The sequence below is a fragment of the Haliotis cracherodii genome, unplaced genomic scaffold (genome assembly GCF_022045235.1).
Source record: "Haliotis cracherodii isolate W230 unplaced genomic scaffold, xgHalCrac1.p SCAF_3, whole genome shotgun sequence".
In the NCBI taxonomy this organism is placed as follows: Eukaryota; Metazoa; Mollusca; class Gastropoda; order Lepetellida; family Haliotidae; genus Haliotis; species Haliotis cracherodii.
Window position 1 is genome coordinate 48,699,701 of NW_027266286.1, and position 14,082 is coordinate 48,713,782.

Genomic DNA, 14,082 nt, shown 5'->3' on the forward strand with positions numbered 1-14,082 from the left:
CACCAATGTATAAAACAATACTACGTACTCAAGTAAACACGGACATTTTTAACAAATATCAATATTTAACATTAATTTCATATAGTAAACTTGATTACCGGATTTAGTACTTGAGAATGATATTGGGTAATAAAGAGAATCTCGCCCTCGTGTCTTTTTATGTTGGTCTGTCAAAATATTTACATCAACGCTCATTAGTAAAGTAGAAAACATTTGCACAACCGCGGAGTTCTACTACTTTTATCGACTCGTGTTCATATATTTGATATCCAAAGGCATTCTGGTAAGATTCAAATGCATGCATTGGAACACTCAGTGCCAATTGGGGAGATAAGAAAAACAGTAAACGATATTGAGTCATGAGATTAGAAAGGATTTAAGTTATATAATCCGATATGCGTTTATTCGTTTTTGATGTTACAGTTACGCTTTTTGTACAGTCAGTAAAGTAATATCAAACATTGTCAAGGCATGGTTAGATATCGAGCAAGAATATTTTCAATTTAAGCATACATAAGGAACATTATGCATACATAAGGAACATATTTGCATCCTTCATAAAGAATAAGTATTATTACTGTCAGCCTTATACACGTAGTTACTTGATTTTCTTTGTATAAGATATATTTTGAAATAGAAGTGTCATTCAATGTCCCACGTTATATAAAGCAGTAGCTGGTGTTAACTGACTTGATTATTATTTTGATCTCCTTGATTTACATTACATAGAATGGAAGCTATGTGCGTCAACTCATGTAAAACAATTGATAATGTTACAGTTAAAGAATTAAGAGTTGACTTCTGGATGTCAACCTCTTTATTCCTTCAAAAGCATATCAGCAGTATCTTCATTGATACTACAGCTGGTAACACAGTGCTTACTTAAACATAGTGGGTTTAAGCAGCCTTCCAGAATTACCAAGTCTACTTTTCACTTGTTCACTGAAGTATGTAGGGGAGTGTTTGCATTGTGATACCTGCTGAATGTATGGCGTGCAACAACATGACCGTGTGTATCGATTGTGAGTAACTACAACGCGCGAAGTCGTATGGATATCAACAAAGCTTATGAGTTCCGGGAAAGCTCGTCATTCATACTTCCTAGAAATGCTCTTGCGTGAGCAATAACAGAGAGGATTAACCCGTACAAGTCTAACACAGTTATGGTGGAGGTCTTATACTGTTGTGTCCGTATAGGGTGTCAGACACTTCTCAGAAAGATGAAACTATCAACTATTGTTCTCTTGTGACACTTTCATGTCACGTATATTTCCTTATATGAAATGATTAATGACTGATATAGGTGTTTTTATCACTTCACGGAAATTTATCGACTGCAAACGCGACAGTGTCACGTGATATTGTATTGATAGTTACACTCAATCCCGATGGGGATACTGAGGTCATCTTGACCGTGGCACAAACTTACCTGTCGAGAAGTTAACGATCGTGAGTATTTATTTCATTTTTAACTTTTGGGCTAAATAAATGCTGAATTTTCTTAACAGATGAATCTCAGGGTATTACTTTAAGTTATTTAAATCCTTCTTGTAAAACTAGCTGCAGTCAAATGTAGAGCCGGCCATGTTGGAGTTAGCTCTTTGTATTGTCGTTGAAGGAACAAACTAATACATACATATATCGTCATTGTAACATACGCCAGAAACGTCACGGTATCGACACTTACAGGTAACATATTTTGTAATCATGTGTTTCTAATATTTTGATAATGTAAAATGCGAATATCATACATGTACTATTGATGTTGCGTTGTCACTTTCTAGAATATACTCCTGCTTATTGTGGCATATTTCAAATGCATAAAGCCGCACTATATATATTCGATATTACTTGTATACATCCGTCATTTATCGAGCACAAAGATGCCAATCCTTCCTGTATGCAGAGTACATTGTATGATTTCGACTGCATTATATGCATATGAGCTATTAATCACTATCACTAGTGGTGATGTTACCAGATGTCCTCGAAAAGATATTTTTCAGCATTTCCTGCCCAACCCTGGAACCCGTCACAAACTAGTTAAATAGGTTATGCTACTTACTATGACGCACACACATGACAATCAAATTAAGTTACATGTGTAGTCAAAGTCAAAAGTTACTGGGATAATAAAATGTATTGATGACTAAAATAATATTATAATTATATGATCATGTTGTGTAACAAGAAATCACATCGCATTTTTCTTATTCTAAGTGCTGCAAATGATTTGTGGATAAATAACCAGAACTATAACCACGGTTTGATAAAGCAATCTAAAACCAAAGGGCAAAATTTAAATTACTAGAAGTTTATAAAAACATTTCCCCTTAAAACACCTCAAACCAAAAGGAAACACATATGGTTTAACAATATCGCAAATACATTTTTAACTCCCATTCAACGTAACATACTTGTACCCATAGTAATAAAGTAAACAATTAAGGTGTTTGATAATAATACCAAATATTAGGAAGTTAACAATTCAAGAATTTGAATATCGAAAATATTTGTAAAGAATGATAATGTATGTTAGTTTATTGTGGATTAGTTTTGCATACGAACACAAACAACTTTATATCATAGACATAAAATATGTTTGTTATTTCAGACCATAACTTAAAATTTGCAATAGACTAAGGAAAAACACAGGTGATACTGTTCAGCCGAAGCATATAGCGATGTATTTGAGTATTTTATAGTTGTTTATAGCTTATTATATTTTAATCCAGGTTAATCAGTTTGAAACAAATAAACCGTGCTTCAACATCTACGTCGGTATTAAAGGACAGTTTGTTGCATGCATGGGTTCTGTAATAATCCATACTTTCGAATACTTTAACGATGATTTCCTTCAAACACTAGAGTTGTAAATCTGACATCCTAGGACACACGTATGCAAGGCTCGCAAGCCTTAAATCATAACTGCAAATGTAGTAATAAGGCACATGTTATATAAAAACTAAATGGCTATCTAATGGAAATGGAAGAACGTTGTTTTAGCAGTTACAAACTGTGCTCTGGACTGGTGATTTAGATAATTATAAGGTATTTCAATTCTTCTCCCAACATATGACAGACACCCTTTATTGCATAAAATGTAGATTAACATGAAAAAAACTATGGATCGATGTCAGGCAGACGAGAAACTTATGGACGATTCGGAGGAACAGCATGAAGAAGATGGTGTTATCAAATCTTACTGCTCTGAACGTTTCTCGTATGATAGCGATTTATTGACAGTTCACATTAGGGTTGTTGTTGTTGTTTTAAGACAGTCACATACATGGGATTTGCTGATATTTTATTTACAAACGGGGAATGTCTTCCGGAAAGCCAGCACTTCCTGGTCACAAGTATTTTCTGTAGTTGTCTTGTAATAATTGCATTAAAATGTAATTTCACGTCAGCCATTCAAACTCGCGGAAAATAGGATAACGCATGTAGTATGTGTGATGATTTATTGTGTGACAAGACATATTCCAGATACAACATACTTATTGTAGGTGGCGGACACTGATGAAACAAACGTATATTTAAAACATTATTTTAAGTACATCATGAATACTGATTTGTACACAAAGCCTATATAGCTACATTTATTATCTTCAAGAACCCAAAGTTATTGTCCCCCTGACTGTGGCACATAAATCCATCTATATTGAAGTAATTAATATCAACTAGTGTTTTAATTCCTTGATTGTGTTTTGATTTTTTAATATTGGTTAATATGTCATACAACCACTCGTGATGACATAAATCCTGCTGGGAATCATGCAGGAAGCAAAAGTAATGTAAGTCCCCATGATCCCCAGTTAGGTGGTCTAGCTTTGGTTACCAGTGGTCTATAGGCTGGTTTTACTTTCTAATAACTAATACACTGAAAACTTCTTTGTTTTAATATTGCTCAGGTAAGTTTTATGTCTACAATGTGATAATTATCTTACTGTTTTACTGTCCTTTGTCGACAGGTATTTTATAATGATAAACTTGTTCTCATCGCGATATGGCTGCAATATTGCCGATGCGATGTAAAATCACTCACTCACTCAAGAACCCAAAGCCGTCAAATAAAAATAAAATAGATGAATAAAAAGTAACATGCCGTCTCTTGTATCAGGTAAACATTTCATGCCTAATAACTCGTGTGTCCAAAGATAAAATGTTTCTATATGTCTCTATACGGCACAACATATGTTCAGCACATTTTTTCATTCATAAATCTATCAAGGTTAACCCAGTAATTGATCTGCTGATATGTCATATCTCGCAGTTTCATCACTTTCAGGACTTCGTTAAAGGTACAAATATTTGTGGAAACATGTATACAACTGAAGACATAATTTTATTAAGTAAACAACACTGTTTTCCATAATTGCACCTTTTTCAAATTTATTCAGGTTAGAATAGGTCCTTATAACCTCGAAGTAAAAGGCGACTAAATGGATCGCGTTGTTAGGCTCGGTGACTTTGTTGTCATGGAACCCCGACGACGGGGATATCAATTCAAACACTAAATTGTATGTTCATTACCGATTAATTCCACACCGACGTCATATAGCTGGAATACTGCTAAGTGCGGCGTTAAACCAAACAAACAAACAGATCATGCTCAAATGGAGGGTTTAGTTTTCATTATACACCCAGTTAGGTGATCATGTGATCATATTATTACAAAAGTTAAGATCGGATAACTTGTAAGTATATAATTGCATAAAATTCTATATATACCATCACTTGTAATTCGAGAACGTCTCGGGATATTTCGTATCTCTATCACAATAAAGGGAACAAACACTAAGCAACTTTCAGAAAAGCTATACCACGAATGAATGTGGAGTTACAGTCAGGTGTTCGAGAGGCATACACCATAAAAATGTTTCTGGATGCACGTTTTCGACAGCAGGTGGACACGACTGGAGAAAATAATTCTCAAGTTGTTCCAATGCATAAATTTAAAATAGTTTCCTTATCTCCTTGGGGCGGTGGGGTAGCATAGTTGCTAAAGAATTCGCTCGTCACGCCGAAGACCCGGCTCGAATCCCGACATGGTTACCATGTGTGAAGTCCATTTCTGGTGTCCCCCGCCGTGGTATTTCTGGAATATTGCTAAAAGCGGCGTAAAACCATAATCACTCTCTCCTTATCTCCAAAGGTATCACACTTCAGAATGGACCCAGATAAAAGGCAACGACTGCGCAAGAATCATGTAAAGTTGAAAGATAACCTCCAGGCTCTCCCTCTTGTGGACAGATTGTATGAAAAAGGCGTACTCAGCGATGATGAATGTGACGCTGTTCGATCACTGTCGCCACAGTCGGAGCAGATCCATTGCATCCTGGAATATATCAAGAGGAAGGGAAATCATGGTTACATGGTGTTTTGTGACATTCTTCAGACATTAAAGCCTGACCTTTACATACTTCTACAAGAGACACCACTCGACCAAGGTAATTGATGGTCATACTCTCGTATTTAACGTTCCATGTATGCCTAGCACCTAGTGACAAAGAATTTATGTACACACATTCTAATATTGGTGTTATATTTTCATGTGTATTTTTAATATTAATCGTGCTTGTTTACTAATTAAAAACTGAAACATGATTACAATGTATAGCGCCCATAATAGGCACTGTATTAGCCATGAGAATGATTACTTCTTTCATTCTTAATCAGATATCACAGGAGAGAGGACTACGGACAACATCTTTTTCAACCCGTCTGATGATTTTGAACTGAGATCTTTGATAGACCAAATTACATGTGACAACAAAATCAAATCTGAGCAACTTGACAGAATGAAGCATTTCGTGATAGGTTAGTACATATATCCATATTCTACTTGTCGTAGTCAACATGGTGAACGTTAGCATATTTTAAAATATGCTGTTTGACCGCGTCGTACAAGTTAAATTACAAATATTTGTATTTGAACAGTCCGTGTTCTTGCCATTATTTAGAAGACGAGATTTTACGAGCGCATCCTTTTGAGAGATTCAAACATCTCTTATCGCCACTGAACAAACAATAATTCCCTTTGTAATATGTAATTCCCATTTGTAATATGTAAAACATGTCAGCGTCTTTCAGAAGGTCTCAGGGCATGTAGATTGTAGCGACACACTTGTTTTAACAGGTGAAAATGGATGCCCAGAGGAGGTAATTGAGAAGTTCACCACTCCAGCCAGATTCTTCAGACACCTCATGACAACACAAATCCTGAATCGGTACAACTTGACGTTTCTACAGGCACTGCTATGGCGTGTTGGTCTCAGGACGCAATGTAATGCTGTAGCAGGTTATGCACGATCAATGGTCAATCAACCAATTCATTTCTTCACTCCAAAAGAGAAGCCAGGTAGGACGACAAGACATTCACTGTGCTATATGACATTATCGTCTCAACTATTCGGAGAGTAGTACACTATTTCTTTTCCAAAAAAACAAACACTATTGTACATTATGCTGAGGTAGTAATTTGGGGCAAACATTTGATTTTACCTGTTGTGCACTATTCATGAATTCTGAAGGAATTTTGTATCATACATGTTTGTATCATCTCACTGGATTGTCTGATTATGTGCATGCCGACGTGTGGCATAAGCTTTGCTGGGTGCGGAGTTGAGAAGCTCAAAACCATTCCGCCGACACCTAGTGTCATCACTGATTTTCAGTGATGCATTCATATAATTGTCATCACTGTTTTTTTTTCCTTTTACGCCTAATGGAATCTGTTTCAGCAGGTAATAGAGACTGATTATTCTCTGGTGTAGACGCGTTTTATAAGTCCAATCATTAATTCTTATTGTTGTTATGTATTGGAAGACTGATAATAACTTTGGTGAATGAAAAATCAGATTGTCCGACTGATCAGGATTCATCGTCTAATACATATATAGATAGATAGCTTCTCGATTACTCGCAAAGAACAATGAAAAACATAGCAGGGACTATTTCACGATTAAACATTGCTCATAGGTCGGGGTAGGGGGTGGTATCACAATCGGTATAAGGAGAAAGGATATAGATGATCAATATAATCGATACAGATTTGTTTTGAGTTTTTATGTTTATGAGGTTATATTTCAGAAAATGGATTTGCCTTTTCCAAATTCCATGTCAAAGGAAGCCTTGAAACTTTCAAAAGCATCTCAATAGAAGACATATGTTGCCGTGTCTCCAGATATGTAGGGGTGCCACCGTCCTGTGTGATACCGGCAGGCGTCGAACCTTCTGAGAGCATCATAATCACCATCATGTTACCTGTAGAGGCGGCTGACTTCCTGGTACAGATTGATGACTTCACCTGGCTCACGGACATGGGAGTTGATTATATCATTCATAAAAGGAAGGTCACCATATCAAAAGGTTGGATGTCTTTGCAGCTATTAAATTTTGTATTCTCGCAAACACTGCTCATGGAGATTTGGTATCAGTAACACTTATTGTTGTGTATATTTGCTGTCGTAACTATATCTTTACCTTCCGACACATGATTGTATCAACATGTCATTGATTCACTCCCCCGCCACGAAGTGCTGTAAATGATTTTGTAACAGAGTTACGGCCCTTGATCCATGTTATTTTACTTGGTGCAATGGGAACAAGTTTTCTCAGAAACTACTGAAGTTTCATGAATGAAAGTTAGCATGCTTATGTAAGAGCTACCCGTCAAGACTGAGTTCGTAAATTAGTTCCGCAAATTATTTCTGTACAGAGTTACGGCCCTTGACCGATGTTATTTTACTTAGTACAAATGAGTGAGTGAGTGAGTGAGTTGGGTTTAACGCCGCTTTTAACAGTATTCCAGTTATATCACGGCGTGTCAGCTTAATGTGGGAGGAAAGCCCGAAGTGATGCAGGTCTCAGACGTTTACCACTTCGATGAAACCCACGAGCACGGGTATGGTGCTGACAAACCTAGAAACATAATTGGGGCGAATCGGGATTCGAACCCACAATCATAGGTTTCTAGCCTGTCCAAGGGACGCAACTCTGCACAGCGAATCGCGGCGCCTTAGACGACTGGGCCACCCGTGCCCCCCTTAGTACAAATGGGTGCAATGGGGACTACAACTGTAGTTTCGTGAATGAAAGTTTGCATGCTTATCGAAGAGATGCTTGTCAAGAGAGAGGTCCAAAATTGGTCCTGCAAATTATTTCTTTACACAGTTACGGCCCTTGATCCATGTATTTTATTTGGTACGTGTGCTGAAGTTAACCTATCAAGAGTTATTTTTTCCAGAGAAGGGACTTTTTGTGTGTATTAATTTCACATTTCATAATTTTTTATTGATAACATAAAGCGGCCCATGGTGCCTATTTCTTCTTTTGGCTTTAGTGGATTCTTTTTATAGTTTATATTTACTACCATATGAACAAAGAAAATTCTAATGAGCCCCATGACCGGGGATAGTGATGACGCTCTTTTCTTGTTTTGAGTACATTAAACATGAGATATTCTTCGTCAGGGAATATCGGCGACACTAAAGACAATTCGGAAGTCCGACGATTACAAGAAGAGTTGAGAAACCACATGGAATCAGAACAAATGGTGAAGCACTGTCTATGGGAGACGCAGATGTCAAATGAAACGTTGAAGGACATGCTGCAAGAAGAGGAAAGGGGTCTTCAGAAAACCAAAGTCACCCTGACAGAACAACAGACATGGAACAACAGGCTCTTTCATGCTTTGATGGTCAGTTTGCAATTCCAGGCACAACAAATATTATGCATAAGAGCTTTACCTCACTCGCGAAACATCCAATCCTTTAGTGAAAAGCAGATCCGAGATAGGTTTGCAGCAGCTGTTGAAAGGGCAAAACGATCTTCTCAGGACCATCGTGCCATTGAGGAGCTAATTGAAGCTGTACAACTACTTGCGTGGAACTCCGGGAGAACTGAAATTGACAACCTCAAGGCAACATCGATGGTGTCCCTGCAAGCCGTTCAAAACAACTTTAATGATGTCGTCGCTTACAGGTCCGCTGCGTTGAGCCTTGTCGGCCTGGAAGCACTCGATCTTGAAGTGTTGAGGTCACACATTATCGCTGTCCACATGGTTTTTGGTATGTAGCTTCACATTGATTTATGGATGTTACAAGCGTACACCATATGACAGTATGATTAAAAGCAGGGGCGAAAATAAGTTGGTATGTGTTACAACATTTTTGGTTCTGTATGTGTCTCCAAGAGTTGGCTTTATGCATGTGCTAATTTTGATATTCCTATGCAATCAGCGTCTCGCAAAATTGTGACTTTTGTTTTTTATTTTACAGGCCTACTGTTTCTTGACGCATTATTGCAGGATATTGTGCATGACTTTGGAAAGCGAATAGACGATGAGGGGAGAAAGAAAGTATGTGCTGAATTTAAAGTACCCAAGAATGTTCAACTCCCTGACATCAGACATAGGATATATGAATACATCCTTTTATCAGAATTGGAAAAGACTGGGCAGAATACCAACGATGAAATAGGTATGCATCATGTTATCAGAATGGTTAAGACAAGACTGAACGTTGACATTATCTCTTCATAAATTAATGACGGGTCTATGGAATAGTCCCTCTTAATATTTTATACCGCTGTTGACGATACAGTAACCATAAATCTCTATTGTCTTTTTCCAACATCAGTTAAGTAAAGTGTTAGCTCTCACTTGCCTTTCAGAGCGAATAATGCAGGCGGCACTGAAAGCTACAGGAAGGAAGGATTTATGGGAAGAATTCAAGCATCGAAACCAGCTGAGACTTCAAGTGCTTGCAAAGGAAGCAGAGAGTAAAAAACAGACAGACATTGTTCACAGACTTGACAAAATGGAAAAGATGCTGCAAACAGCAGTAGGGCAGAGTTTAATAGGTAACATGGGGGGAGCAGGGATTGGACATAAAGTAGAAGGTATGATGAGGCCAGAAACCCACCAGTTTCTGAACAAACTTTGGCAACAGTTTCCTTCATCAACGGCTGATCAAATGTGAGAATTGACAAATGGTGATCATATGATAGTTCATTGTGAGCTAGGGGAAAATGATCGTGCATCTGTTCAGAGTTAGGGATCAAGGTACCTTCTTGTTTTGTTGTTCCCTGTGTGTGTTCTGTACTGTTTTAAGACTTCAGTATTTCATGCAGAAAAGGAAAATAGTCTGTTCAATTGTATTGTTTCATAACAAAAAGTCCCATACAAGTATTCGCTGTTCAATAACCTCCTTAAAAGATTTCCGTTTTGTTTAAAAATATTTATTGTCGAGTATGCTTTTCACAATTTTTATAATATTACAAAGATCAGGGTGTCTGACAAAAGCAAATTTAGGATTTAGCATTTTGATTTTAACTTGATGTTATTAAGATTAACCTGATAAATATAAAGAAAGGAACACTTTATTGGAGGTTAGGACGCGGCTTTTTTAATGACAAGTACTGGGAAAAACAAACATACAGGGTAATGGAGAAAACGTTTGGGCTGGGAAGCGCTGAACAATGCTGACAGCCAAACTGAAGGTGAAGGACAGCACAGTAAACGTGTCTCCGAGGGTGCAATCCATACAGTCAAATGTGAAAACACATAAGGAGTCTTCGTTGGCTCCAGAACCAGCAAGATACCAAAGGGCCAAAGGGCCTTGAGGGTAGGCCTGAAATACTGTCTAGTACAGTACTAATCCCTGTCCAACAGCATTCCATTTACCACAATTTGAGTGTTGAAACAGAAATTTGTTCCTGGGCATACTTGCCCAAGACTTGACATCATCCTGGAATAGGAATGAAAACAAGCAGCAATACATATTCACACGAATACGATTACAGTATCACTGAATTCATTCTAAATGCGAATAATCCTACAGAGATAGTTAATGATTATTATTAAACTTTGATCATTAGATAAAGGTCGGGACATTGTCTGTTTTAAAATGCAAGAGCATGTAGACAATAAAATACCCACTGAGTTACTCCCCTTTGAAAACTACTCGCATATATGGCTGGTGTGTAAGTCTCCCTTAGACCATTATCTGAAAATTAACTGGCACAAATGCAATTATTGGGTATTGCAGTTATTTTCCAAAATAATGTGAATAATATAATTTATTATGGCGAATGCCTAATGAAACATACAGATAAAACAACTCAAGTCCAATTTGTGGACTGAAAGTAAGTTAATAAGACATGTTCAGTGATCCATCCTCATAACATTCCCCGCTGTTTTGTCTTTTCCGCCCAGTGGAATCTTTTCCGTCTGATAATCGAGACTGGTTATTCTCTGGCGTTGACGGTTAATATACATTGTGTGTATATGATTGAAAATTGTATCTTGTTACGTATACATGCCTTGACAAACGCTCACTATATGTGTGGGTGTAAATGTCACGGGAAAACCCAACGAGGGCTACTGTACTTGGATACATTACGTTATATATGACATCTCATGGCTTAATGGCCAATAGTGCATATATTATCGTTTACGATCGTCATTGAATGCAGATGTTCATTCTTTGGATGTTTTCATGACATTAAGTATGATATACATAGACATGTTTGTTAGTTTTCATTATATTCACAATATTGTACGTGTTTAACTGCATCAATGCTCATCAATAAAGGGTTTTTTTTGTTTGGTTTTAACGCCACACTGAGCAATATTTCAGTCATATCACGGCGCATGCTTATGACGTTAATCACTGGATTGTCTGGTCCAGATTCGATTATTTACAGACCGCCGTGATATAGCTGGAATATTGATCAGTGCGGCGTTAAACAACAAACAAACAAACAAATCATATCACGGCGCTTTGTAAATACATGAGTCTGGACCAGAAAATGCAGTGATTGATATCAAGAGCATCGATTTACATAATTGGGATACGAAGACATGCATTAACCAAGTCAGCGAGCCTGACCTCCTGCTCCTGTTAGTCGCCTCTTAAGACAAGCATTGGTTGCTAAAGATCACTTCGAAACCGGATCCCAACTTGAAGATCATGAAATATAACCGTTTTTCTTTCTTTGACGCTTTGTAGATATGAATATATCGGACACGCGTTTGTTTTTCATTACAGAATGTATTTTATATCTTTAGAAAAATTTACAACATTAAAAAGTTACTTAACATCTTGGCCCATAATGGTATTTGTCAAGCAATTATGACACAGATTCTAGTGGCTTATTTACCAAATATATTTCGAAACATTATTTGTAGTGTTACAGTCAATCAGGCATTTTAAAATGACCAAACCTTTTGTGTCATTTAGCAAAATGACTATGCCCCCTAGGCATTCAACGAAATGCTTAACGTTTTAGTCATTTGGCTACAAAACTAAATTTGAACGTCCTTCATTTGTCAAGACGACCAGGCAATCCGAATGAAGACTGTTCATGCCTTGCACTCAAACTGAGAATTGGGATGTTGTGGTGTGCACTGATCCATATCTACTAACTACTAGTATAACCTTGAACATAGGTTTCGAATTGTTAGCAAAATAACTAGGAGTGGGTATCTAAAGCGCACTTCTCTGTTATCACTTGTGTGGATAAAGGTGCACCAATATATTATGTTTCCCTCCTCTGCATTGACTTTACTTCGCGCGTATAATCTCCTACTATTCTTAAAGAAATAGCAGATAGCACATGCATTTACTTTGCATCAATTTTGCTCTTTATCATTTTTTTAAAGACTCTTATACACATAAACATATTATACTTTACAAAAACGTAAAAGCTATTACGAAATAAAAGATTATTACAGAAATACAAAGAGATATTGAGTGATGGTAATGCATGAAGAAAACAAAGGAAGGTGAAACATGATAATCAACAGAAAATGTTGGCATTATGAGGGGGAAAACAACGTGCTCTATGGAGGAAATGGTCAGTACTCTTGGATGGCATTCACGTGATGGTTTGCTACTGGAGGTCGTCAGTTAACATACGTGCATAATTGGCACGAGCGTTTTCGTGACAAGAGGGGAATATAATCACTTTAGCAAAAGGTTGGGGGTATTGACACACACATGTACCCCCCCCCCCCCCCCCCCCCCCCCAGACACACACACACACACACACACACACTGCCATGTTTTAGAAAGGGAAAGCAACATGTCAAAATACAAAACACTACCAATGCAAGCACGTGTCGGGATTTGAAACTACATTTGAACTAATTTCGTTAACGTCAACGTCAGAAGACACGAGTGGACTTATGCGGATCCCCGCAAGGTTATATTATGTGGGGTGAGGTGTAATGGGCTTCAACGTCGCTTTCAAGATTATTATCCCCCGCCACGAAGTGGAAGGGGAATATAGGAATGGATGCCGTCCTTCCGTCCGTCCGTCACATTTCCGGAGCAGATTTTGAAAACCGTACCATATTTCTTCACCAAACTTGGTACATTGATAGGTCTTGTGGTGAACTGGTGCCTTTTGATAGTTTGAGATTTAAATAAAAAATTCGAATTTCCTTGGCAACGACTTTGATTCAGACTAAAATGGCGGTAGTCCTCGTTTCCGGAGCAGATCTTGAAAAACGTACCATATTTCTTCACCAAACTTGGCACATAGATAGGTCTAGTGGTGACCTGGTGCCTTTAGATAGATTTTTTTTTTAAATTTCGAGTTTCCTTGGCAACGACTTTGATTCAGACTAAAATGGCGGTAGTCCTCGTCTCCGGAGCAGATCTTGAAAACCGTACCATTTTTATTTCCACACTTGGCACATAATGTCATCTCGCAGTATTGAATACATTTCCTTTCTTGTATGTAATATCTGCATTGCATGGACACGGTTGTTGCATTCACTGACTAACTTCATGAAGAAACACAACTCTTTACAAGTACAACAGTGTAACTGATCTTAAACCTACTCAACCGTATAAACACTGCCTCCTATCCTGTATATAATCTTGTCAACCATACTCTGTTCTTCACTTGCTTGATAACGGTGTTAGAACCTACACCGATCGCTCCTAATTGTAATAAAGAAGTTGTTCGTCCATATGTCTCATCCTTACTCATTACAAACACAGTTACATATTCTATCATAAATTGCAGATGGTAAAACAACACCAGTAATAACTTTTTTAGTGCTGC

At 37.5% G+C, this 14,082-nt stretch overlaps 1 protein-coding gene across 2 annotated transcripts; it reads left to right on the top strand.

Moving 5' to 3' along the window:
• The first annotated feature begins 1,054 nt into the window (after positions 1 to 1,054).
• On the top strand, positions 1,055 to 12,346 carry LOC139474673 (uncharacterized). Of its 2 annotated transcripts, none has more exons than XM_071257770.1 (8): positions 1,055 to 1,449; positions 5,159 to 5,453; positions 5,683 to 5,823; positions 6,143 to 6,364; positions 7,096 to 7,374; positions 8,478 to 9,074; positions 9,285 to 9,485; positions 9,679 to 12,346. In XM_071257770.1, exons 2-8 carry the CDS (start codon positions 5,174 to 5,176, stop codon positions 9,984 to 9,986), a joined length of 2,028 nt encoding a protein of 675 aa, XP_071113871.1. In that variant the 5' UTR covers positions 1,055 to 1,449; positions 5,159 to 5,173; the 3' UTR covers positions 9,987 to 12,346. The 2 variants fall into 2 exon arrangements, with proteins under 2 accessions (XP_071113871.1, XP_071113872.1); XM_071257771.1 differs by lacking the exon at positions 1,055 to 1,449 and adding an exon at positions 1,580 to 1,689.
• Positions 12,347 to 14,082: the final 1,736 nt, after the last annotated feature.